Raw genomic sequence first — 27518 nt, forward strand, 5'->3', positions numbered from 1 at the left:
ATAGTGCAGTTGATATATTTATATGGTGTGGCTGATAGCGGATAAAATAATTGGTGGTGCGACGCGTTTTCCAATTGTAGTAAGTGAATTTCGCTTTAGCAAAAGTGAAGTACATAGAATTTAAAAGGAAGCTAAAGCGGTGAACAGCGCACAGTGATAGTAGTGAATCGTTTTTGCTGATGCGAAGGCATTCGAGAAATCAATAAGAAAAACAAGTGCGAAGGAAAACAATAGTGAAAAGAAAACGCAAAAATAATAAAAAAAAACACAAACGGCGAGGGGAAGTAAAGGAAAGCGGCCTAGTGCAATGTGCGCAAAGTGTGCCGCGCGCTGAATGGGAGCGGAGAGCACAACGTGTGGAGAAGGTAGGGCTCGTGAATTGTTGTTAAAAATCAATAGAAATTTTAGTATATAAAAAGTGTTTCTTCGGCAGATTTTTGCCGGTTACGTGTTTACGATGGCGAATTTAAAGAAAAGTTGATTTGCTCTTTTAAAAAATGAAAATGTGCGTTAATAGAAGTGTTGCCCGGTTTTCATCGAAACTTATCGCAGTGAAATTTTTTCGGTTACTTATGCGATGCAGAAATATCTTAATGCCAGCAACCATTTTTCCTCCTATATTAACATTTACATGTGTTTGTAAATTTTCTATTGGGAAAAATTTCACTTTGCGTTCGGCGCTCAAGTGTGAATGTATACACCTACATGCATACGTACACATGTATGTATGTCGTTATGGGCATACATTAGTATATTTGTTTGAGTATGAGTGCTACCATATGTGAATGAGCAGCTAGAGCGGTCAAGTGAAGAGCATCCAAAGAAGTACTGAGGGCACTGGCAAACACTCCACACATATACGCGCACAACATACGTGTGTTTGTAGAGTTATACGCGTAGATGTGATAAGGCGCCTCGTGTGTACGGCTATCAAGAACAATAATAAAACACACACTTGGACACTTGAATACGCGGCCACGCATTTGTAACGACAAGCCAAGACACCGCGACATTTGTTATTTGTTTTTTATTTCGCCCGGCTCGTTCGCATTGGAATTCGACGAAAATATCTTCAATATAAACAAAAACAACTACATGCAGGCAACTCACGAGCATAACAAAAACGTGCGACGGCGAATTGGGCGGCGAAAGAATTGGGCGCAAAGTGGGTGAGAAGAGCGAATTAAACCGCAAACAGTGGCAGTGCAGTGACAGCAGCAACGACAAGGTGGCGTAGAAAGTTCGCTGCTACGGCAAATGAGTTCGGTGGCACACGAACTTTGCGCTTTTCGGCTTAAATGTGTATCTACAAATTCAGAATAGATACAAAAGCTGACAACAGATACATAGTAGATGCGCAGAGCTGAAATTACGCTAGATGGGAGCGTAGAAGTTTCGGATGGGCGGCAGGTTGATGGTGGTGGTGGTGGGCTATCTGTGAGCCAACGCCGCGCGTTGCTCCGCTATGCCTTCGATTTGCTGAGCGAATGTAGCGCGGCGAGTGTTAGGTTCTGGGTCAGACATGTGGCGCGGTGGGAGGTGCACAAACTGTAAACAGAAATAAACTAGCGGTAGAAGTGGTGCGTCCGCTTTGTGAGAGTGAGAACGAACATGGCGTTTGTTTAGTGCGCGCGCGCATGAGTGAGAGCGACCGAGCGAGCGTCGTCAAGCTCCAACTATGATGAACGAACTTTGTGCGGAGCGGTTGTGTGGTCGGTGGCATTTTCGTTGGTCGTTAGTCGTTAGTTTCGAATTTGATGGCTGCTGTGATGGTAAAATCAAGCGGCACGTCGAAATACATTACGCGTATAGATTTTTTCTCTATAATATTCGTACTATAGCGGGTCAACAAAAGAAAAAAATAAATAAAATAATGTGAGTGTGTGCGTGCACTTGTAAACGACGCTGACAACAACAAACTTTTGTGAGTGTAACCAATTTGTGTAAATATCGTTAAGGTTTGAAGCCAACCACCACCGCCATAGGCAGAAAAATACAGAATTCAGCCGCCCCAATTTGTGTGCGTGTGTATGGAAATGCGCGGGCAGGAGTACAGAAGTACGGAAGTGTTTCAGTGTATATATGTATGTAGGTAGGTGGTTGGCGGAAGAATTTCGAAATGTGTTGTGGCGACAGAAGCGAGAACAGTTTGCCGAGCAGCGGAAGTAGCGGCAATTGTGCTGCCAAGTATTATTATTCAACTTTCTTCGCTGCTGCCTTTTCTTATTCTGCTGTAATATGTTTTGTTTTTTCTTGGTTGATGTGCCCTCACGCTCTCATTGTTTTGGTTCGTTTGGCCGTCAGTCAGCCAGCGCGCTGCTGCGGTCAGCAGGCGAGGAAACAGCTGAGCGCGAGTGCGTGTGTTTTTATCCACTTCGGTATTATTGTTTTCGTATCAATGTACAGTGGCTCACAAAAGTATTTCGCATGCGAAGACCGTTAAGTAAATCTGTAAATTTTTCCGATTTTTTTTTTAATTTATTTATTTACATTTCATTAACATATTACATTTCATTACATTCATTTTATAAGTTATTAAAATGACAACCTAAAAAATAAAAAAATAGAAAAAAAAAATAAAAATACGACGCACGATAACCATTACTTTTGTAAATGATCTCAAAGCGTCTTGACACAGATTCTACTAACTTTCGAAGAAATTCTTGAGGTATTTCTCCCACATTCTCGAGCAAAACCTAAGCCTGTATAAGATCACTTTTTGATTCAATTTTTTGATACCGCATTTCATCATCGAGAAAGGTCCAGAGATTTTGAATAGAGTTTATATTAGGGCTTTAAGGAGGTGCTTGTAAATACTTTCTGTTGAAAAGTATACACATTTTAGCATCATATCCTGTATATTTGGGATCATCAACGTGTTGAAATAAAAACTCGTTCCGTGACATACCCATTTTTGTTTTGCTTACTTTGTCTGTTTACTTTGATTATGTACAAATAAGGATGCTTATGAATTGCACCATCTTCAAAATCAGTTTTCCGACTCTCTGAGTTGACATACAACCAAAAATCATGATAGAACCTCCGCCGTACCATATGAGGACCATCCGATCCACAAATGTTATACATATTTGCTTTGGTCACTAAAGTCAAAACTTTTTGTTTTATATGCTGCAAACAGTGACCGACGTATCGTAGTCCCTTACCGCAGCCCCTAGAGAGCACAAAATTGAGCAAAACTCATCCCGTAGGAAACAACTGCGTTTTTTTAGTTACATATTTACACAATACATCGGTTTGGCTGTGTATGTTTTTGATTGTATCTACACAATGTTGCCATATATATATTTGCTTACACACTTTTTCACATATCCGCATTATCAGCTACAATTTTTCATTGTTTAATATTTAAATTAAAGTCAAAAACCAACAAATGGAAATAGTTCATTTATCTATAATTAATATTATTCAACATTGTTTTTAAGTTACTTTAACAAAAATTAAAATTCTTCCAAGTTTATTTTGTAAATGATTTCGAAATGTACTGTTTGGCAACACTGTGTGGTGAGAGAGCAATCAGCTGACACGGTTCTACGGGAATTTTCAAAAATCATGCGATAAAATCTACAATACCACGATACGGAAGGGAAGTAATTTTTCATTTACATGGGGCTCTCATTAGTTTGATCGTAACTGCTGACAGAGGCCTGCGTTTAGGTCGGTGACTATTTGCAGCATAACTGTCAGCTACCTTGGCCTACCACATGATGCAGAAATTGCCATAACCTCTACACCGATTTATACGTTTTTCGGCATCGACTTGACATGCAACAAATGTATTTCATAGGTTTTCCTTTATTGTCAAGATGTAAGAGAATTTATTTTCCAGCTCTAGTTAATTCTTTACCCTTTTGAGTTTACGATATGCATAGCACCACAATTATAAACGAAATTAATTTACATATAAAGAATATTAATACTAATATACACTAGTAGCACTCCGTTCAGTAAAAAATGAATGAACAAAGGAAGCTTGTTTGAGTAACGGTTTCAAGAAGAATAAAAAAAAATAATTCTGTGAGCACAATTCGGTTTATTATAAGTACTTAACAGTACAATATTTAGTTTATTTATATACATATATTTAACTTATTTACATATACATAAATGTTGTATATATTTATCTATTTATTTATATATGTAATGTATTTATTTATTTATTGCTGACTACGCAATTTCCTTAGGAAATACGCAGCAATTGGAATAGGCATTAAAAAAACTAAATTCGTCTACTTAAAACATAACAAATTTGAAATTTACACGAACAAGGGACTGTGCAAAATACTTCTGTGAGCCACTGTATGGATATATGGACATCTATGCATATGTATGTATTGCTATTAGATCTGTGTGAGCTCATTGATGCGCGTGTGTGCATCTCCGAAAGTGCGTGTAAACAAAAAGTCAACAACAACGAATACGAATTAATGCACAATCGCTGCGGCAAACGACATTGAAATCATTCAAACACACGCACCGAAACCAACAAACACTCTTAGTAATATGTATGTGTGTACGTACTTGTGGAGAGTATACAAACAGGCAACACAAACATATACGAAAGTAACGATATTTTGCCGCCTATTCCAATTTATTTATGTGTGCCTGCATTTGCCTTATCTGCGTTTGTGTTTAGTGTTTATTATTATGATTATTATGTGCCTGTTTGCCGTCAAACACTTCATTTCATTGACGTTCGTTTGTGCGCCCGCATTTGATTCCATTCGTACATGCATTCATGCTACATTTGTGCACTTGTGTGTGTTTTCGATAATTTATTTGTACCACGGTCGCGAGTTTTACGATCGTATGGCGATCAATCGCTTTAAACGCTGTTCTATTAGCGATCAAATGCGTTCGGCTGCCTTTTAACTTTTGTGCTGAATATTTACGGTGTATTTACTATTAAATTTGGAAAATAGAAAACTGTTTAATTTTTCCAACCTAAAACACCAGTAGAGAAACTTTTTTAATGGGATCGATACTTTGCGTACTAATTTAACATTTGTATTTGATTAGCTTAGATACAAAACTGTAAGAAGGTAGATCAATTTGTAAATATGTACATATGCCGTTATGGGCATTATGTACATATGTACCTATATTTTTGGGGGCTCAGTATGTAATAGCGTATTAATAACAGCTCAAATAGGAACACAATCCAGGAATTTCGTTCCTCGACATCAGGAAAGTGATGAGTCAAGGTGTTTTGTCAAAAGTCAATAGCCATACCTATATTTTTGGGTACTATTTTCTTTTTATACAACTCTAATCACTCCAAATTTGCACTGATATTAATTCTGTTCCCTAATGTTTAGCCTAAAACCTTTGAAGCCGTCAAATTAATAGAGAGAATAGTCATAAAATTAGGTACTCATGGCAGGCTAATTAAATCAAGGCAAATTTATCAAAAGCTTGTTTACATCACCTTAATCCATAAATGATCACTGCAATAATGAGACCCAACAGAACTTTACCTAAACTTTTAAGTCCTAATTTGTATAGTTTTTTTTTTTATTTTTTCCTCTTCTTGACTGGCGCGATAACCGCCTACGTGGAAGAGCGTCTCTTTGTCGTGTGAAGCTAAGCCTTTACCTGATTTTTCCAACGCAGGGGAGGCCTACCTCCTCCTCTGCTACCACCAGCTGGTACCGCATCGAATACTTTCAGAGCCGGGGTGTTTGTATCTATTCGGTTGACATGACCCAGCCAAACGAAGCCGCTGGATCTTTATTCGCTGGACTATGACGGCATAAAGCTCATTGTGCAAAGGTCCAAAAATCTTCCGCAGAATCAATCTTTCGGTCAATCACTCCAAGTGACGCCTCATCGGATGTTGTCATCGTCCAAGCTTCTGCGCCATGCGTTGGTTTTGTTCGTCGAGAGAGGTCTTCACTACTTAATTGTCTTTTCTGCGTTAGATTTCAAGGCTGACAGTGTTATCGGAATTAATGCTGATTCCTAAATGAGCGAGGTTTTTTGCAACTTCAGAATCATAACTGGCAACAGTGACATAGCGCCGACTGTTTGTTAGATGACAGAAGGGACTTCGTTTTGTCCTCGTTCAGGTTAGCAAAAATTAGGTCCATTCTGAGAGTGGCGGGTGAAAATAGAGGCGAAATTAGAAGACCCGTATCGCGCCGTTTTTTTATGTTAGTTTGAATTTTTTTTTAATCGGCCTTCGAAGTTCGAAATCGGAGCAAAATTGTTTATATGGTTTTTTGGCTATAACTCGTCGACTAATTGATATTTTTTCAATCTGTAAAAGCCAAATCATTGCTAGAGACCTGTGCAACAATTACAGTTTTTGAAAAAATTGATTTCGAAAATTTTTGTGGTACTTATGAAACAATATACTGAAAATCGGCATTTGACTGCAAACTTCGAAGGCCGATTAAAAAAAAATTCGAACTAACATAAAAAAACGGCGCGATACGGGTCTTCTAATTTCGCCTCTATTTTCACCCGCCACTCTCAGAATGGACCAAATTTTTGCTAACCTGAATTTGTTCCACATAGCAATTGTACGCTCTTATACAAAATTGTGCCTGAGCGATTAAGTTCTGCGGCTCGTATGATCTTTTCCAGCAGCAGGTTTAAGAAGTACACGACAGAGAGTCGCCCTGTCTGAAACCTCGGTTTGTATCAAACGGCTCGGAGATGCCCTCCTTTTTTTATTTAGTTATAGTTTTTTACGCATCTTCTTGGATTTAAGTTTCTTGTTCAAAAAGTTAATACTAAAATTAATTCTACAGTTAGGAAAAAATAATTTGATTTTCTTCATTAAACGTATATTTTGACTATTCGCTACTAGATATTCATTTAAATTTGTAAAATAGTTTATAACTTCCCCTTTAACGATTTTTATAAACATACAATTTTTGAAAAAAAAAAAATGTTTGCTTTCGGTTTTTTGAAACGATTCTCGCTCAATTTATCTACCCAAGTCCATGTAGCTTCATTTGAAATTTCGCACTTTAACTCGTATGCGTATGAATTATTTAGAAATTATTAGAGGTTCGGGCAGTTGTATTATGCAGTATAGGTTTAAAAATTTCGGTTTCTGCTTACAAATGCCACACAACTCATCGTTTGCCATTTTTCTGATTTTGCCAGGACAGAAACTTACATATTCAAAGTTCACAAAAGCGGTCAAGGTTGCAATTTTTTTTCGTAAACAAACGATAGGTTTCTGTAAATGCGGTAGGTAAAACCTACAAATTTATACGCGTAATGGAACACAAAAATTATCTGGTGACTACTATTCTCCGTTGTCCTGTGTGGACATGAAACCTCAAATTAAAGAAAAGTTTTTTTTGCTGCCAGAAAAAGGATTCACATAAAGCCATCTAGCGTTCGGAGGCGAAATAAAACTATTGCAGCGCAACAGCAAGGCACGCACCACAAATTGAGGGAAAACTTGGTAAATTATTTAAGAAAATATGTGTCGAGTATACAGCTGTCCACAAAATAATAGAAATGCCGGCATGAAAAATATGCAATGGTATGCAAAGGACGGTTTTATTTCAAAATCTTTGGCACTATTAAAAATTTCAATTTAAGTAAAACAAATTAAAAATTAGTTTCACATAAAAATAAAAGTAATTTTCATAACATCCTATTATTTCTAACTGTTACCATAAAATGCTTCAAAGTTTTGTAAAACGAAAACTCTTATGTTGAATAAATTCAGTTTTTCGGTAGAGCCTCACACCTTCGTGACATTGAGTATATGAGATCCTGACAAGGGAATTCCTTTTCAAGCCTCTTTTATCACCTTCCATAAATCCCTTCCGTTCGGCAGCACTTTCTCTGATATTGGTTCAGAAGTTTTCTATGGGGTTGTGGTCGGGCGATTATACAGGCCAACGCATAACCTCCACCCCGTTGATCCTAAACTCTTCCTTTGTGGCATTCTGACCTATTTGGGATCATTATGCTGCTATATGAAAAACATGGCGTAGCTTTGGCCTTGGATCCACCATGTTTGACCACGAATCAGGGATTATATTCCGAGTTGATTGGGCGTCAAACATACTTTTTGGAGCCTGTACCACCAAACAACTCGATTCTACTTTCATCTGACCACAGTATATTTCGCCATTTACTCAAGAGCCAACACATGCTCTTCCGTAAACTCTATATGGGCTTTCACTTTTTTTTGTCAGTAGTGCTTTTTTGTGGACTTTTTGCGAATAATTTGCGTAGCACCAAACGTCTACGCCCAGTTTCGACACTAACTGGTAAACTAAGGTCGTCGCGGATGAGCTTGGTTGATGCAAATGGATTACTTTTCCGGTAACGTATTATAGTGCGATTGCCTTTAGCGGATATTTTGTGTATTATATTTCCTGATCTCGAGAAATGTCTTTCTTAAGGGACAGAATACTTCACCTTTTATTACATATTTTAGATGCTGCAAGTTTATTAGAGGCCGCCGTGGCTGAATGGGTTGGTGCGTGACTACCATTCGGAATTCAGAGAGACAACGTTGGTTCGAATCTCGGTGAAAAGTCAAAAATTAAGAAAAAGTTTTTTCTAATAGCGGTCGCCCCTCGGCGGGCAATGGCAAACCTCCGAGTGTATTTCTGGCATGAAAAAGCTCCTCATAAAAAATATCTGCCGTTCGGAGTCGGCTTGAAACTGTAGGTCCCTCCATTTGTGGAACAACATCAAGACGCACACCACAAATAGAAGGAGGAGCTCGTCCAAACACCCAGAAAGGGTGTGCGCGCCAATTATATATACATATATATATATTATATATATATTATATATTATATATATTATATATTATATATATATATATATATATATATAAGTTTTAGAGTCAACTTTTCGGAAGTCACAGTGGCAGCTCAGTGTCAGGGTGCTGAATCGTTTTGTATAATTACGTTTTCAGTTTGCTGCGACTGATTCTCTTTTGTGATTGGTGATTCCCTAACCGATGATGTTTTTACGTACTAATGCATACTCCATTCAGGTACCTTTCCTTGAAATTTGTGAAAACGACTTTTTCTCAATTTTATATTTGGCCCAATTTTTGCACCATTTTCGCCTTTTAAACCGTATTTTTGGCGGTTTTGTGCGAATTGACGTGACTCTAACCCACATTCTTTGGCCCAGTTCAATCGTGGGGCTGCTGAAAGTTTTTTGGATTTACAGTAATGAGGTCCTCTTTCGTATTCGAAACACTAACCGGACATTAAACTATAATATTTTTGAGATGGGGCTCATATTACCTATTCAATATGTTTAATCTTCTTGGCTATGCTGTTCGACAGCCAATTTGCATCAGGAATAAAAACTAGAATATTCTGCTGTAAACGCTCTTCGGTAGTTTTAGCTTTATGCAGAATTTTGTCGAAAGACATAGTCATCTCCATTAAAAAGGGACTCTTTTAAGCTTTTCAGGATGCCTTCCAAAATTTTTTCTTGCTACACTTTTGGACCAGTTTGTGAATCTTTTCGCAAAATTGCAAATAAGTGACGCCTCTTTGACAAAATCAGTTCACCTCGGGGAGGACTGATTACCCAACGTGACAGTCAATAGGAATTTTGGCACTCTCTTTCCATCGCGACTCGAATGGAGTAAGGGGCTTTTACTAAACAACTTCATCACTACAGTCTACACAGATGGTTCAAAAATGGATGGTGTTGGAGCTGCCTTTTGAAAACCTCGAAGAGCTGGCCGATATAGAAGTAAACAACCTTATAAGCAGTCACAATCGCTCAGACTGGGTACAGTTGTCAAGCAATAACGGTATGACTTCTTGGTAGCGAGGATGTGGTTACGAAATGGTGCGCAAGCACTAATTGGGTTCTTGTTGAATCACCACTTCAGCCCAACGCCTTCATGGGATACTCTTCACCAAACCATGTCGTATGCTGGATAATGACCTCTCTGTACCTTTGTCATATTAAATTCGGTTTCTTACGGGTTCCATCGTATGCTTTGTTATTCTTTTTTTTATTAAAAACTTCTTCTAAAATATTTCTTCATATGGAGGTCGTCATGGGTTAATCCTGACATACTAGATCAGGAAAACCTGTCCAGCTCTGATTTGCTGATCTGCTTCCTCGAAGAATTTCAGTAAATTCGGTTCTTCATTTCTTCTATGCGGCTCTCTTCCGGTTGAGATGATTCTAAGAATTAATGCCACTGATGAAATCCATCAGGTGGTTAATATCTAGGTTATCAGCAGGCGTTAAAAAGAAGTGAGAACGGAGACGCTAAAATCTTAGTTCCGTGGACCCAGGACAACTAAGAGGAAGGTGTTGAGATGGTTCCACCTCATCTTTCAGATAGTTGGCTTATAAAGCATTCGAAGAAATGCCGAGTCTCACAACATGCATGTCTTGCGGACAATATCCGGTAAAGGCTCCCTCAAAGTTAGAGAGCTGAGGGTTTGTTAATCTTAAAAATCCCTCGAATCCTTTTGATCCACACGTGATCAGAAGAAAGTCGCTTCATAATTATGCACAGTATTGGAAACATGAAATTTGAAAATCTGATTTCGAGCACCTGTTGGTTTCATGAGAAGCTTCTTTTACTTGGGGGAAATTGTTTTTTTTTTTTCTTTAAAAACGAAGTACAGCAATTAGGAAATCGTACTCTATGTATACTTACGAAATAATCGGTTATAGTTTTATAAACATTTTTCTTTATGAGATTTTTCGGCTTCTGAAAGCAAAAGATAATTACTAAATACCACGCAAATGCAGTTGATTCAACGTACAATGAATTGGGTATGCGGTATACCCTTTTAGTACGCACTAATTGTCCCTTATAAAAGGAAAACAAATTATTACTATGTATTTCACTCAACTCGCCAACAAACAAGCGTTCACATTGTGATGTAACTACAAAAGCAATACCACAAAGCATAAAGCATAAGTAAAGAAGAATGCCAATAATATGGAGAGGTGGGCGACCCCACAGGCGGTTAGTCTTTCATCGTTAGCACACTACTCGTTGCGCCATGGAAACTAAAACGTAAAATTATGATAATCAATATCAATTATATGGTACGGGATGGATTAATTTAATCTCATTAATCAATTAACCAATTAATATCTGATGAGTTCGATAAGTTCTTCTGCTCTTGACCGGTGCGGCATTTCAACTAAGCGTTGGGTTCTATTGATAGTCGTAGGAGGTTGGCAGATGTGTTGGGTAGAATTTTATTTTTGCATCCAGAGGAACCTATACATACATACATATATTTGTATGTGCATACATATGTACACGACTATACATATACATACATACTTAGTAGCCACTAAAATACGAACGTTAGTATTTGGCAACTTTACAGTTGCAGCTGCTGGAGCAACTGGTGAGGGATTGCAAAAAATTGGCAAATCAGCAATTCTTCAAACTCCACACCTTTTTTCCATTTTTGCACTAAGTTTCTTGCAGCCACTACTACTGGAACTTTTTTTTGTATTTTTGTTATAAATTACAAATTTTATTTTTTTCTACATCACTTCTTTTGCACTGTTTCTTTGGCGTTTTTTTAGCGTTTTTTAGTGCCTTTCAGCGCTTTACGAGCGCTCCAACGAGTGAGTGCGCCTTATTCGCTTTTATGTGTTTTCTTTCGTCACAATGGCTTTTGTTTTCACCGAGTGAGCTTACTTAGAGACGTCGCGTCGGTCAACGAGGTGCCTAGCTAGCCAGACCGTCAGTCAGTTGGCTGGATTGTCAGTCACATCAGCTGAGTGGCATACAAACCGTCGTCGCTGTTTTTGTAGACCTCAACACTGGCATTACGTTCCCCGTTCTACCCGCCTGTCTTTTCAGCTGCTTCAGCGTATTTCTTCTCTACTCGCGACCGTTTACACTGACGCTTTCCCTTGACTTCTTTTTGCCTTTTGTTTTTCTACTCTTTTGTTGTCTGTTATTCGCTAACGTCGTTGTCGTTTCAATTCTGTGATTTGTTGCTGCATACAAACGCTTCAGGCTGCGACGTCGACAATAAATGGGAGCGCCGAGCGGAAAGTACGCATAGAGCCGAGCGTTTCGCTTCGCGGCTGTTGCCGCTGCCACTTCCCAGTTGAAATCAACTTAAAAAGATTTGGCTAAATACCAGTCTTTGTAAAATACACAGCGTCTATCATTTATCGTTCACCATCCACAAACCAACGGCCATTCTCTGAATGACTGACCGTGCGTGCGTCCGTCCACCAGTGTTTGTATGTTTTGACGCAATTTCGCAGAAGGCTGTGCGTCAATTGGATGGCACAATCGATGGGACGCAAGTAGCATAAAATGTCGCTAAAACGAAAAGCCAATGACTGAGGACGGCAACATGAAAGGATCTGCACGCTTTCGTGCCACAAATTCCCCAAAGCACAACATAACTCAAAGGGGGTTTACAAAATAAGAGAATCATATAGCAAACTTAAAAATAAAGAATAAAAAAAGGAGCGAAAATTCTTGCATTGTTTATACATCATGATTTAATCAAAACAATCATTCTGCTTTTAATAAAATTTTTATCTGTAAATATACCAAAGTCGGCTTTTGGCTTGCTTGTGGCAGCTATGAAAGGATTGAGTATTGAATCGAAAAAGTGTGTGAAGATTTTTAACTCGTACGGCATCTGCACAAAAATACATTTGACTATATTTTATATACAATTTTTTCGAACTATTATTTCGTAATAATATCACTGTGCTAGAAAAATGTAGCTTTTTTGACGACATTCGAAGCTCGTACCTACTAAAGATATCTAAAGCTGGTCGGAAGCGATATTTCCGAATTAACTGATATAAACGGGTCTTCACCTTCGAAGTTGTCTTTAAATGATCTGAATGGTATTTTTATTTTATTTTATTTGATACTTTGAATTCTAATAAAGGAATAGATTTCCATAGATAGTAGTGCTGCATTGCCTTCATAAACAAAGAAATATTCTTAATTGGAACGCCGATGCAGGCAGAAGCACTCCAGTTTTCGTGAAACCCAAATGGCCAGGGTTGGCCATGGAAGTTTTTTGTATAAGTTAACAGTAAGGTAAATGAAGAGATGACATGAAGGTGTTTTCGATGCCTTATATATATGTAAGTATGTATAGAATTGGCACTTACACCCTTTTTGGGTGTTTGGCCGAGCTCCTCCTCAAACTTGTGGCTTGCGGCTTGATGGAGATAATTTTTTATGAGGAGTTTTTTATGGCAGAAGTAAACTCGGTTTAACCAGCTTACCGATTCCAATTTTTCTATTGTTTTTCTTCGTCGCTTCCTAATTTGATGCCTTGATTTAAAAAGTTTTTTTAAAATAAATGAAGATAACATTTTTTAATAATTTTTTTATCGCACTTTGGGAAAGGTTCTAATTTTTATTTTTAATATGCACTTTTTTGTAGATAAATTCTGATAGAGGCTACTAAAGAATAGACATTACTCAACACTGACGGATGTGTAAATAATAATTAATAATAATTTTAAACAGAAAATAAAGTATTAATAATAAAATATAATAAAATAAAGTTACTCAAAATGAAGCTGGACACCACAACCAAAACGCTAAAAGTGCGCGAATTCAATGAACTTCTGAGCTGCTATTTGTGCAAAGGCTATTTGATAAATCCAACAACGGTGGACATTTGCTTGCACACATGTAAGTATTTAATAGCAAATAATCATAAACTGTATACAAATTTAGTTACAAAATGTAATAGGAAATTTATTGTTAGTAGTGCATGACAATACAAAATTTAGAAAACTAACTACACAAACATGCAAAAAATTATAACGATTTTCAAGCGATTCGGTTCACCTGTGGATCGGTTGATGGTTTTCATTTTACGTTGTTCGCTGCCAATTAAACATATATAGATCGTGAAAAGAAAATAATTTCCATGTATAGTAAAAGATGATCAATTTAGGGGTATTGGATTTTAAATTGATTGGGAAAGCTTTATTATTTGTGTGAAGAACAATTCAAGCCATTCAACTGCGCTGTAACTCGGCCATCCATAAACACCAGTTTTGAATGTCTCGCTTGAGGACTTCGGTCGGTATCTCGTGAATAACTGTAGTAATGTTGGCTTCCAATGCCTCAATCGAAGTTGGTTTATCCACAACGTATTTAGACTTTACATACCCCCACAAATAAAAGTCCAAAGATGTGATATCACACGGTCTTGGTAGCCAATCCTCTGGCCCGAGACGAGAGATAAATTGCTCACCGAAATGACGACGCAGTAGATCCATTTCAAGGGCTGTATGACAAGGTGCGCTGTCCGCTGTCTTGTTGGTGTTGTGGAGATCAGCGGCTTCAATTTCCGGCATCAACAAGTCGTTTATCATGGCGCGATAGCGTTCACCGTTTACTGTTACATTGGCGCCAGCCTCGTCTTTGAAGAAATATGGGCCGATAATTCCTTTCTAGCCAAAAATGGGCCTCATCGCAGAGCACTATAAGTTGACCTGAGCGCGCGATGAACACTTTTCACAGAGCGTCGATTTTCGTAGTAAAATTGTACGATTTCTAAACGTTGTTGAGACTTAAGTCTTTCCATGATGAAATGTCAATGAATACTATAAAAATTGTGTATTTTGTTTGACAGTAGTCACGCGTGATCTGTCAAAAATACCCTATTGGAAAAGTAACTCCTATCTGATCACCCTTTATGTAATTGGCGCTAACCCCTTTTTGGGTATTTGGTCGAGCTTCTCCTCTGATTTGTGGCGTGCATCTTGACGTTGTTCCACAAATGGAGGTACATACAGTTTTAAGCCGACTCCGAATGGCAGACATTTTTTATGAGGAACTTTTTGATGGCAACAACATACTAGGAGGCTTGCCATTGCCTTCTGAGAGCCGACTTTAGAAACAAGTGTTAGAAACAAGTGTTTCTTTAATTTTTAGTGTTTTATGCTCGGAGACTCGAACTTACGCACTTCCGAAATATCCAAGTTATAATAAAAGAAATCATTTCTGAGGTTCTTAGAAGCACAAAAAAATTTTTGGAAGCGGACATTTCCAAATCTTTTTCGGCCCAGTCCTAGTATAACCGTAACCAAAAACGACGACAATTTTGCTTCTTCTCAAAGTCGCTGTGCCAGTAGATAGCTTTCTACACACATTTCTTTGAACACTGTCAAATGCAGGGCTATTTTCAAAATCTACGTCGTATAAATAGAATTTCAAAAGCTCGCCAATGCAAATTCTGTTCGAAAAAAAAATTCATCTAATTTGCAATTTTTTCATTGTTTCATTTTCAGATTGTCGCAGTTGTATTGTCCAACATTTACTTCGTGAAACATGTTGTCCACAGTGCAAAATTGACGGCGTTGGCAAACAAATTACCGAAACCAATTTGAAGTACGTTTCCTTCATGTGCTTACTGTTACATATATTTCCTTTAATTCAGCTTTGTTTCAAGTTATGTTTGATTTACAACTTTCCGCTTGTTGTTGTTGTTTTTATCATTCTTATAGATCCGATGATGTGCTGCGAGCTTTAGTATTTAAGTTGGTACCTGGTTTGTACCAAAAAGAGCGCGAGCGGGCAATACAATTCAAAGCCACACTACGGAATGGGCAACAGACTACTGATAGTGAGGAGGCGGGTTGCACTGTTGGCTGTGAGCAGGACTCAGTTGAAGAGAATTTCTTTGCGCCAACCGAACCAATTAGGTAAGAAATTGGAAATATTTTGTAATGCTATGGAAATTGTCAAACACTATTTATGACACACATACATACATGAGTTGTGATGCAGAGGAGTCACAACTCTGTAAAATTCTACATATGCAATAACTTCTTGTTTCATTTTTTCCTCTTTACATTTCTTGCTACTTTTGCTCATGGTCATTAGTTTGTCATTGGAATATCATCCGGCGTTGTTGAAGGGCTGCAGCACTAGTCAAATTCCACCAGTACGTTACCTGCAATGTCCAGCTGGTCTAAAGATACGTCACTTGAAACGTTTTCTCTGCTCAAAATTCGACATTGACCCGGAGAGCAGGCGAATCGAGGTGGAAGTGATTTATGAGGATGAGGTGTTACGGAACGATTTCACGCTCATGGATGTGGGCTATTGTTATGACTGGAAGAGGGTAAGTGAGAGCGAATATTCTCATTATAAGTGCCTACTACAAACACACACATGCCTATGTACGTGTGCAAATATTTTAGTTGTGCTTACATGTAAGCGTATGGTTAGAGCCAAGTACTGTTTTAAAGTGTAGGCGCATAAATACGAGTACATACATACTCGTATAGTGAATTTCATTCAAAGTTAGGAGGCTAGAAAATAATGCCAAGTATTTTTTCACTAATAGAGTGTGGTTGAAATTTCGAATGAAAGGCAAAGGTGTGCAAATATTTTTCGCATCTAAATAATATAAACTGTATACATTTTGTGAAATTATGATAGTTGGGCCTTATTTTTAATCAAATATTTATTTGAATAAACAATATTTATTTATGAATGTTGCTTAATGCTTCATTAAAAGTTCTTCTTTTTAAAATATGTTTTGTATTATATCACAGTAAGCCAGTAAAAGCGGTCAAATGATCTGTGGTTTTGAGTGGTATTTCCTTTGGTTCTTCCTCAAAGCAAGCGTGTCAAATGGGATGCTATCTTAGTCATATGCTGGTGACATTCAGATGTTTAAATAGAAAATTAGTAATCAGTAATCCGAAAAGTTTACTGTAGTTCCATTTAGTCAATGAGAACAAAGACTTGTAGAGTGAAGAGGTAGCTGTGAGCTCAATGCTGCCTAGTTAGAATTGAATCGTAACCACACGAGCGGGTAAGCAGCGAATAATGGCTACTGCTGATATACAGGCACCATATCGTACGATTTGAAATCAACGAGATGTCTTTCTGGCGGAGATATCTTAATAAAAAGACTAATATTTGTCACTAAATTATTGGATATGGCATAAATGATTCCTGACAGTTTCTATTTGATAAATTTATTACTTTCCATAAAAATTTTCAATCGATTTGCCAAAAATGCCTGATAATTACAATTTATAGGCTGTTTTCTGAGTTTTCAGCAACTTTCTATACATACAGTGCCTCAGACCCAAACCCCACTTAAAATTTTCAACTCAATAAGGATATTGGCAGAAAATAAAACACGTTTCAGACAAAATCGATATGACAGATGGTAATGCAACCTGTTTTTCTTTAAGTCATTAGTGAAAAGTTCATTTTGAATATTTACAATAAATCTTATACTGCAGAAAATGTAACACAAACTAAAATAGCAACTCACGGCCGAAACGATGCAGTCCTAAAATACATTGCTTCTAACTATTACAGTAATAGAAACTTCAAGGCAGTAGGTCGGTATGGGAAATGGTTAAAGTACTAGTCTGGCACTTCCCAAGTAACACTAAAGCGCCGTTTTGATAGCAATTTGAAATTTTCAATGGGACCAAATCTCTACTGGGAGTAAAGGGTATTCGAATTAGCACACGAAGAAATGGAGCTCCATCTGTCCCGCGCTCTTCTGAGAAATAAGTTGAGTAACTCCCCTTTAACTACAGTCAAGGGGGTGCCGATGTCTGGGTAGGAATTACAGTAGTCTCCGAGACCACTTCAGTCGACCCTTTCCTGGCAACTTCATCAGTAATTTCATATGCTCCTAAGTCCTGGAACCCAGATCAGAGAGATGTTACCTGTACACCCAAAATATTTGATTTCCTCCTTACAGGAGCTTGACCTTTAACCTGATTACATTTTGAGTAGCGGTGGAAATAACGTAAAAGTAGATGGGAAGTAAGAGCTAAACGACATTCAGGGGCAAGTATTACATACTCCGGTTATGCCAATGCATACAGTCCTTTGCACCCTCCCCATTTTAGTGATATTATAGCCCTTCCGAAGAGCTTCTCACCGCACCAGGCAATTCATTCAATTGGCGGAACCACTTCGATGTACATCCAAAGAACGACTTGTGGTACCCATTTTTCGCCGACCATAGATTTGCAGGAGTAAAAAGCTATCCTGGTCTTGTTTCTATGCTTCCAATAAAAATTGGAGTGAAGCATGACTCCAAGCTACTTAACTTCTGATGACGATCACGTGGATATTTAATCTGTGAGGTCTAAAGTGTGGAGGTTAATATTTTGTGGCAAATAGCATCAGCCCGTTTTATCAGATATACTCTGAGGCTGCAACTGGTAGCCCAGCGATTGGGTACCTTTCCAAGATCTCAGCCATGATTGAAGGAAAGATATTAGAACTCAGAATAAATGATAAGATATTTTATAACGAGCGACCCCTCAATAATTCCTTTATGTGTATATTTGTATTTTATGTTCTCTTTTAACCCATTGGTTTACAGAATGCGCCCATGAAATTTACCTATCGCATACTTTTCTATGGTGATGAGTTGCCAAAACTCGAAAATGAAGTCAACAAATCCGAAATAGAAATCATACGGAATGATCGCGTGGACACCATAAAAGCGACAGATTCACAACAAGACAAAGATGTCACCATTTGTGATGAGACGAGCATCAGAACACTGTCCTCTACTTCCTCACCGCCTTCGCTTAACTTTCGTGCCCATTCAACATTGCAAAAAACAGCCAAAAGCAAGAGCAAGTCCTCTAAGTCCACCAAACCGGCGTTTAACAAAACGTCAAGTAAAGTAGCGACCGAAGAGGTAAATGCGCCTGTGAAAATGATAATTGCGCGGAAATCGAGTGCTGATTGCGGGAAGAAGCCCTCTCCAAAACGCAACGGTGCTGAGGAAGTAACATATACAGTAACGAATGATTTCAAGAGTCTACGGAGTAATGATATGCGATATAGCGACTATGCCGTCTCATCCACCACAAACAACAGCAACTCACCAAAGAGTTCGCCGAAGAGTGCACAGCGCTCGCCCAAAGCGTTGGATGTTGAGATTGTTGCTGAATCGCCAACCTCTCCGGTGGCCACTGTGGTGCCCAAATGTAATATTGTTGTAAGCATACCACAGTCGCAGATGCCGAAGTCGCCGTACTCAGTCGAAGATGAATTTGAAAATGTATCATTAGCTCAGTTGAAGACAGCTAGCAAGAAGTCACCACCATCTACTACGACGACCACCGTCATGCCAGAGCCCCTCAAAAGTGTAACAACTAGAAATGTGCCAAAGTTAAAAATTGAATTGAACAGTTTGAAGACGCGACTAAGCATTTCTAAACCGAAATCAGCGGGTGTGTTGCAGGGCGCTGGCGCTTCAGAGAAGCGTGAGCGCGTCAAGCAGCGCAAGCACTCACTGGATGATGTGGCTGCACCTTTAAATGATCGTTTGGATTTGGAGACATACGCGAAGAATATTGGCTTGCAACCCATAGAGGTATTGACGCCGCCCGAGTCAGCAGAATCGTGTGACAAGCTTAAATACAGTCCGAATGCTTCCCCCCTTTCTTCAGCTTCATCAACTACCAGCTCATCGAATAATGCATTTCCCTTGACCGCATCCACAGAGTTAGCTACTACTTCTTTCCATAAGAAAAGGAAAAAGAAGCATTCCAAAGATTCAAAGGACTCAAAAGACAGCAAGCGGCGTAGAATGCATGCAGAGATATCCAGTAAACCGGAAGAGGAAAGCCCTGGCCTTAAGATGAAGGTTAAACTCACGACGCCACATAATCATAGATCGCACAAATCGGATAGCTCTGGCACGAAGAAGAATAGTGATGAATTACGTAAGTCGCAAGCGGAAGTTAAGGATGCCAATGTATTATTGGCTAGTGGGTCCTCAAATGCAAATGACAGTCTTTTGGCGTTAAACAAGATACTCGGCGAGGAATCACGCAGTATTAATCATCTTATGATGGAGAAAGAGAAGACCAAAGAGATCGTCAAAGTTGTAAAAGCCGATGAAACATTACTGTCCTTACCGCAATCTAATTTGATACCAAAACCCGTAAACAACATTAAAGACGTAAAGTTACCAGCATCTCCGCCGTTACCTCCTAGCCTCTTCAAGACAACTCCACTCAACTTTAATACACTAACTGTCACCAGTACGACTGCTGGAAAGTCCACGATCAGCGCCATCAAACATTCCGAAGTAGTGAAACAAAAGCAGTCATTGCTACCAGGAACAAAACCATCCTCGGTTCCGCAGTATAACAGACAAAGTTCCCTAAATGCAATTGGACCGAAGACGCATCCCCATTTTATAGTTCCTAGCTTACCACGCCGCTCTTCACCCGCATCAAATAGTTCATACACACCTTCATCTATAGCCAGCGCCAGCAGCAAACAGTTTGGTATGCACCTAAAGCGCTCTGCTTCTTTGGATGAGTCCTACACACTTGGTGGACGTGGAAAACAGCCAAAGCTGGATGCGTCCCAGCGCAAGTCTCTCTATAGCAGTTATGCGAATAAACCATTTACTCCCCCCTCCACTGTTAGTATTACCAAGATCGCCGACACTGTATCCCATGTGCAAAGTTCCAGCGGCAGCGATAGCGCGGTCACAATTACAGCACGAGTACCTGGTGGTGCTACACAGGCCCAATCCCGTTGTCAACTGCCACCGTATACCCAGTTGCATTTGCCTTTCAACAAACCCGCCGTAGAAATTGTGCGCATTAGCTCGAGCCAAGGGTCCACCGATGTGCAAATGAATTCACAGAAAAGCGGGCGTGTGATGGGGCCGCCACTGTCGATGGTCAAAGGCAAGAAAGCCATTGCACAGCAAATGGGCCATTTGCCCTCCTCCGGCGTAGTAAAATCTTCGTCAACAGCTTTGAATGCCACGTCCTTAGGACATGGTAGAAATAATCCTTATCGCGTGTCACCACCAGCGCTTGTAAATATTCATGGAACAACTTTTTCGGCAGCTAAGAGAGTCGGCTCTAAGGCCGCCGAGATGGCTTGTAATAAACAGGAGAGTAATGGGATTACAAATGGTGCTACAGAAAAGCAATTACATCAGCAACGAATAAGTTTGCGTGACTTTAGACCAACCTCACGGGATCATAGTATAGATATGGTTGACGTTATCGGGGGCGTAGGTGGCAAAGACGAATTTCGGTTGACCGATACTACAGGTAGTACTCCAGCAACAGTCCCATCGGCTAGAGAAAGTCTCGAGGCTGCTTTGAATAAGATCAAACAGAACATCACCTCCACAACGGTACAAGACAGTGCCTCTGCTTCTGGCTCCAAGCAGCATCAGCTGACCACGGCCACAGATATGAGCAGCGAGGATCTGCAGAATCTACACTTACTTTCCGAGTCGGCAACAGCGCGAGAGAAAATAACAATACGTGCATCACAGTCGTACGAGAAACCGAAGGCACAACAATCCTCATTGGTGCGGCAGCAAAATGCTTCCGTGCGCAACATACCCAACCCATCAGCCCTTGCGTTTCGAAATATGTCGACGCTACCTGCTGTGAGCTCGACTGCAGTGGCTGTGAGCCTAACTGATACCAACCCCACCAACACTACCACTTGCTCTTCATCCACATCCACCACCAGTTCCACCTCTCCACCTACACAAAAGAAATTGCCGCTCGTAACGCTGCCTTTAACCAACGTTTCGGCTCCTCTCAGTCCGAGTCTTATGATTCATTCGATTACAACCACTAGCGGTACTGCCACCGCCACTGCCACCAGCATAACAACGACAGCGACACGCACCATTAAGAAGCCGACAACCATCGATCAAGTGGCTGCCAATTTGAATATGCGCGCCTCCGCGGCCGCCGCTGAAGCCTATGCGGCCAAACTAAGTGCCGCGGAGGATGCGGCGCAAATAACTTCGTCCACATGCACTTCCACTACGATTCAGAGCAACATGAACGACAAAAAAAATACGACTTCGGCTACAAATATGGCGTCCTCAACCACAGTCAACATGCCGTCGCCAGCAGAAGGCGCAACTGAGCAGGTGAAGAAAATGGTGAAGGTGAGCGGAGAGGATGAGAGTGTAAAAGCGAAAGTGTTGCCAAAATCCATTGCTGATAGTGATGTGACAACTGCAATCATTACTGATGTTGCTAGCATAAAAAATGCTCGAAACAATAACAACAATAATAACAACAGTAATAACAAGAACAACAATACCAGTAACAGCAACGTTAAATATGGGGTGACGGCAGCTAGCGTGGCGAGTGATTAAGGTAAGCACATCAAGGCATGGAATTGTTTATTGCTTTTTCAGATTTTTTATTGTTTTCGCTTTTTTCACTTTTGATGGAAATTGAACGTAATCAATTGTAATGATTTTTGGCAAAGAGAGATACGAGTACGATATGGATTATTTAGCTTTTATATTTACCTTTCACGCTTTGTTGTCGCTCAATCTGATACGAAATTTATGGTAAATAAATACGAGCATTCAAATACATAACTGCGTTAAGGAAACATATATTTCTATTCGATGCTGTTGTTTTTGTTCTTAGAGCAGCATAAAATAGGTTTCATAAGCTTAGAGAATGCTACTGGTTTGACAGTTCTTGGTCGAATATTAATCCTGGTCACTCAGGTAACGTACAACCGACTGTCGTGGAGCAAATATTAAGACTAAAATTTAAATTAAAAAGTGTTTTTTTTTGATAGTAATTCATCCAAATCAAAATAAGATCAAAACGCGAACTGCAATCTACGGCCAAGGACTGCAAAGCGAAAACTATAATTGAGTACTAACTTCCAACTTGTCTTCCAACGCAATGAAATGTTATTCATGAAAGATAATTTTTATTGTAAAGCTGGTAGATTGACTACTGTTCGGTGTAGTCTTAAAAATAGTCCACTCGGCTCCGAAAAGTTTTATTAGCCACTACATATGCATATGGCATTCTGAGGTCTATTCAAACATTTCCTCAAGCAGATGAATATAAAAAGTTCGTTCGTACCGTCAACGGAAATAATCTAAACCTTCCAATGTCGAAGCGAAGCAAATGTTAACCAGTGCACAGTGGCCCGACCAGAAGGCGTTGGCGGACAAAATTAAAAAACTCATTTAATTAAGCTGAAAATATATATTTAGGGGTTTTAGGGATCAGCGATGACGAATCTGACATTAGTTTTAGCAAATTTTAAATTCATTGAATACTATATTATAAATACATTTTTACTTCCGTAATTAGCTGGTGAGTTCATTTTTACATTTTTCACGACCCCAGAGAGTACCACGTGGAGGTTTACGGTAAGGTTATTCTCTCCTCATTTTTTTATTTTTTATTTTTTTTTTTTAATTTTAAAATTTTTTTTATTTTTAATTTTAAATTCTTTTTTTTTAATTTTTAATTTTTAATTTTGTTTTTCTTAGTTGTCTCTTAATGTTGATGGGGTCTGTGATGTCTTTTTCTGTCTTTTACACAAAATTGCATAAGCCATATGTAACGTTTTGCCTGTGGGTAAATGCACAAAAGCTACATTATTTTTAATTTGCGCAACTTTGCGCAACAGATGTCAGTTTGAGATCATAGCTGAAATATGTGGCATCATCACTCATGTTGATTTCAAGTGGACCGGTGTGGACCACTCGAAAAAATGACCTTTAAAAAAAAAAATTCGAAAAATTTTGAAATTTCCAAAAAAAAAAATTGGATTTTGTACCACAACTTAAGAGAGTTATTACTGTTTCCGTTAATATATTCAATTATCATTTTTTTTTTTCAATATTTGGTTAACAATCAAATGGTAATATTTATTTGCAGACATGAAAATGAAACTCCTGTATGAAGTACGATTTGCATACAATTTCATGTTTAAAGTCAAAAAACTGTCATTTGCATTTGAGGAGCCACTAGCCAATAATACATTGGCATCCTTAACTTCCGCTTGCGACTTACGTAATTCGTCTCTATTTTTCTTCGTGCCAGAGCTATCCGAAATAAATAAATAAATAAGTAATATTTTCAGGAAATCTGCCTTGAATATTTAAGAAAACATCTGCATTATCAAATTTTTATTTTAAAAATGTTGAAAAATTGAATTTTGTCCGGCCACCGGACCACTGTGCAGTGGATTGACTGCCTTTTAAATTTGACGAGGGTATACATACGCACACATATGCAGGTAGATACATAACAGACAGTTTAGAGAATGTAAATGTATTTGAAGGAAGATAAAATTCAACGCCAAATTGAAAAACAGGCTCCCGATAACCACTAAAGCGACTTTGGCCGAGTTTAACAAAGAGCGCCAGTTGTTTCTTTCTCGTGCTATCCGGTGCTAGTCGGAAACACCAAGTGAAGCCAAGTCCTTCTCCACCTGATCTTTCCAACGCAGAGGAAACCTTCCTCTTCTTCTGTTACCACCAGCTGGTACCGCATAGAAAACTTTCAGAGCCGGAGCGTTTGTATCCATTCGGACGACATGACCCAGCCAACGAAGCCGCTGGATCTTTATTCGCTGTGCTATGCCCACACCGTCGTGAAGCGCACTAAGCTCATTGATCCATCGCCTATAAGGTCCAAAAATCTTCCGCAGAATCTTTCTCTCAAACATTCCAAGCGTCGCTTTATCGGATGTTGTCATCGTCCAAGCTTCTGCGCCATACGATAGGACGGATATGATAAGACCCTTATCGAGTGTTAGTTTTGTTCGCCGGGAGAGAATTTGCTACCCAATTGCCTACTTAGTCCAAAGTAGCTCTTGTTGGCATAAGAGTTTCTATGTAAAATTCGAAACAGGGCCCTAAGATTATGAAATATGTATGAAGCTATCAAAATTGGGCTGAAATAAGTTGAGGTTTAGGAAAATCCGTATCATAACTGTGTATATACAGCCCTGTAGAATAGTTGAATAAATAAAAATAACAATAATTTTCGAGTATCAACAAAGAACGACTCGGATTTGCACCCGGCCAGGCATTTCCACTTAAGCAGCATTCCCGAGAAATGCTCCTTTTATGCTGTTACAACAAATACAACTAATAGTAAATATAAAAACATGTAGGGTAACTGCTCGAAGGCAGAATATCTTGAAGAGTTTTATTAAAAATAAAATTGTCCATGCCTATCATTTAAAGCATTAATTGGAGTTATGGTGCGTAATTGTCTTACATTTGATTTCAATTCAATTTCCTTTAGTTTTAACTCACATAAAAATGAGCATTTTGATTTTAACTTTATTTTATTTATATACAAATATACATATTCTGCTACATTTTACTTCATTTTAAACTGAAAAACTATTTCTTTTGCTTAATCGTTTTTTGCTCTCAAAGATATAGCCAACCGATGCGAAATTTTCTTCGAAATAGTGGACTCAGAAGTCAAATATTTTTGGAGATGGACGGACAGTGATGAGGATTCGAATCCGGATTAAATCGCTAAAATGGTAATTCATTTAAATAGAAAATAATTACTTGCAAAGTAGTAGGAAGTCATAAACATAAAAATATGACTAAAAATTATTTTCTAATATAAGTTTTGATGGAGGAAAAATATAAATTTTTAACTACTCATCTACACAGCAAAAACATGTTTAAAAAGCTAAATTAGTACTCTCAAAATTTAGCATTAAAAAAAATCTACATCATTATTAATGTTTAGTGAACGGCGAAACACAGCAATAAGTTGGTAGAAATCTGTAAAATTGAGTGTATTTGAGGAAAAATAAATACATACATAAATTCACTTGAATTATTTTGATGTACCTAAGATGATATTAAAAATTAAATATAATACTTACATAAATATATACATACACAAAATATTAATCGGCAATAAATGTTTTAGAAATATAGATTACTTTACAAACTAATTTAGGTTTAATATTATATATGAAATGTTTTAATTGAGTGATTTAAGTAATTAAGCGCAAAAGAAATAATAGGCGAATGTGTATGTATGTATAATGAAATATTTATTCTTATGGATTAAAGCTGGATCAAGGTGAGAAAATGTGCTTATGTGTATATATATTTTGATAATTTCATATAAACTTAGACGATTTTGATGAACAATTTTCCTTAAAGTTTAGTGAGTATTCCAGCACTAATATAAAATACCCGCGCCCTGACATATATGTAGTAAATTTTAAATAATTTCTGTGGACTTTTGGTAGAACAACATAAGCTGAGTTAGCATTTTCTAGCTGCCAAGAACCAATTTGATTTAATTTTTAAAACATTAATGCAGTCGCTGCCATCTTATCTAATAGTAACTCCGTAGAGGTCACCTAACAACTCAAAAATGGCTGATTATACGATTACTGAACTCAAGAGATGGATTTTTGGACAAATTGTGCGACGCATAGTTGATGGCAGTAGAGCTCACCAACATCAAATTCTTCCAAGTATAGGCAAAAAAAAAAAAATTGCATGTCTCCCTAGCGTCCTCTAAAGTAACGTAACGCTGTTGTTCCGTTCCGATTGCTCCTTTTAGTCACATCATCCGTGTACAACTGTTTTTCTATGACGGAAATATGAAATAAAGAAATATAAAAAAATTCGTTTTAAAGTAGCCTCCAAGTAAAAAATGCTCTTTATCCGAAAATATGATTTTTTCACAAAATCGCCTTAAATTTTTAGAATTTTTCTCCGGCTGATAAATATACAATCGGCAACAACGGCAATATGTTACTCGCCGTGAAGAGGAAATCTCCCTTTACATCCGCACGCACTTGGGCAACAGGCTATTATAATTTTGTTCACATAACGGTTGTATTTTCGTTTAAACGCTTAATCGTCCATACTCCCATTTGATCCTTTCCTTTAATATATTCTATATTAAACTGATATTCTCCTCATTTTAATAGCCATCTTTGATGTGTCGGTGACATATCTTTACCTCTATATTTTGAAAGTAAATATTTTATTGGTTGATGGTCTGTTACTATTTTGAATTTCCTTCCATACAAGTATGGTCTAAAATAATTCACGCTCTACATAATAGCTAAAAATTCTTTGCCAGTTGCTGAGTAGTTTTGCTCGTGTTTGTTTAGTGTTCTTGACGCGAAGCATACTGGATGTCCTTCTTGTGATATAAATGCGCCAATTGCATAATTCGATGCATCTGTGGTAAGTGTAAATTCTTTTTCAAAATTTGGGTATCGCAAAATTGGATGCGAACTGATCAATAGTTTAAGTTTTTCAAAAGCCTCTATATATGTGGGATCTTTTACATTAATTTTTACGCTCTTTTTTAAATATTTTGTAATGGGCTGTGCTACCTTGGCATAATCTTTAATGAATTTCCGATAGTAGCCAGTAAGTCCTAAAAAACTTTTTATTTGTTTCTCAGTTTTAGGTAATACAAGATTTTCAATTACTTTAATTTTATTTGGGTTCGGCGTCATGCCGTCTTTTGTCAAAATATGCCCTAGAAATTCCGTTTCTTTCTTTAAAAAATTGCATTTGTCTATTTGTGTTTTCAAATTTTTATATTCAAGAACTTTAAATATTTCCTGTATTGCTTTGATGTGCTCACTTAATGATGTACTAAATATTAAGATATCGTCCAAATATACAACGCAAGTTTTGTTTATGTAGTCTCTTAAAATTTCGTTCATTAGCCTTTGAAATGTGGCTGGTGCATTCTTTAAATCAAATGGCATTCTTATG

At 38.1% G+C, this 27518-nt stretch overlaps 1 protein-coding gene across 2 annotated transcripts; it reads left to right on the plus strand.

Annotated features, from left to right (window-relative positions):
* On the plus strand, positions 1-27518 carry LOC128867673 (protein suppressor 2 of zeste). Of its 2 annotated transcripts, none has more exons than XM_054109106.1 (7): positions 1-365; positions 13389-13642; positions 15253-15352; positions 15469-15666; positions 15848-16088; positions 18333-22122; positions 25179-27518. In XM_054109106.1, the coding sequence occupies exons 2-6, from the start codon at positions 13522-13524 to the stop codon at positions 22119-22121; spliced, it is 4449 nt and encodes a 1482-aa protein (XP_053965081.1). In that variant the 5' UTR covers positions 1-365; positions 13389-13521; the 3' UTR covers position 22122; positions 25179-27518. The 2 variants fall into 2 exon arrangements, with proteins under 2 accessions (XP_053965081.1, XP_053965082.1); XM_054109107.1 differs by lacking the exon at positions 1-365 and adding an exon at positions 1463-1924.

The sequence above is a fragment of the Anastrepha ludens genome, chromosome 6 (genome assembly GCF_028408465.1).
Source record: "Anastrepha ludens isolate Willacy chromosome 6, idAnaLude1.1, whole genome shotgun sequence".
In the NCBI taxonomy this organism is placed as follows: Eukaryota; Metazoa; Arthropoda; class Insecta; order Diptera; family Tephritidae; genus Anastrepha; species Anastrepha ludens.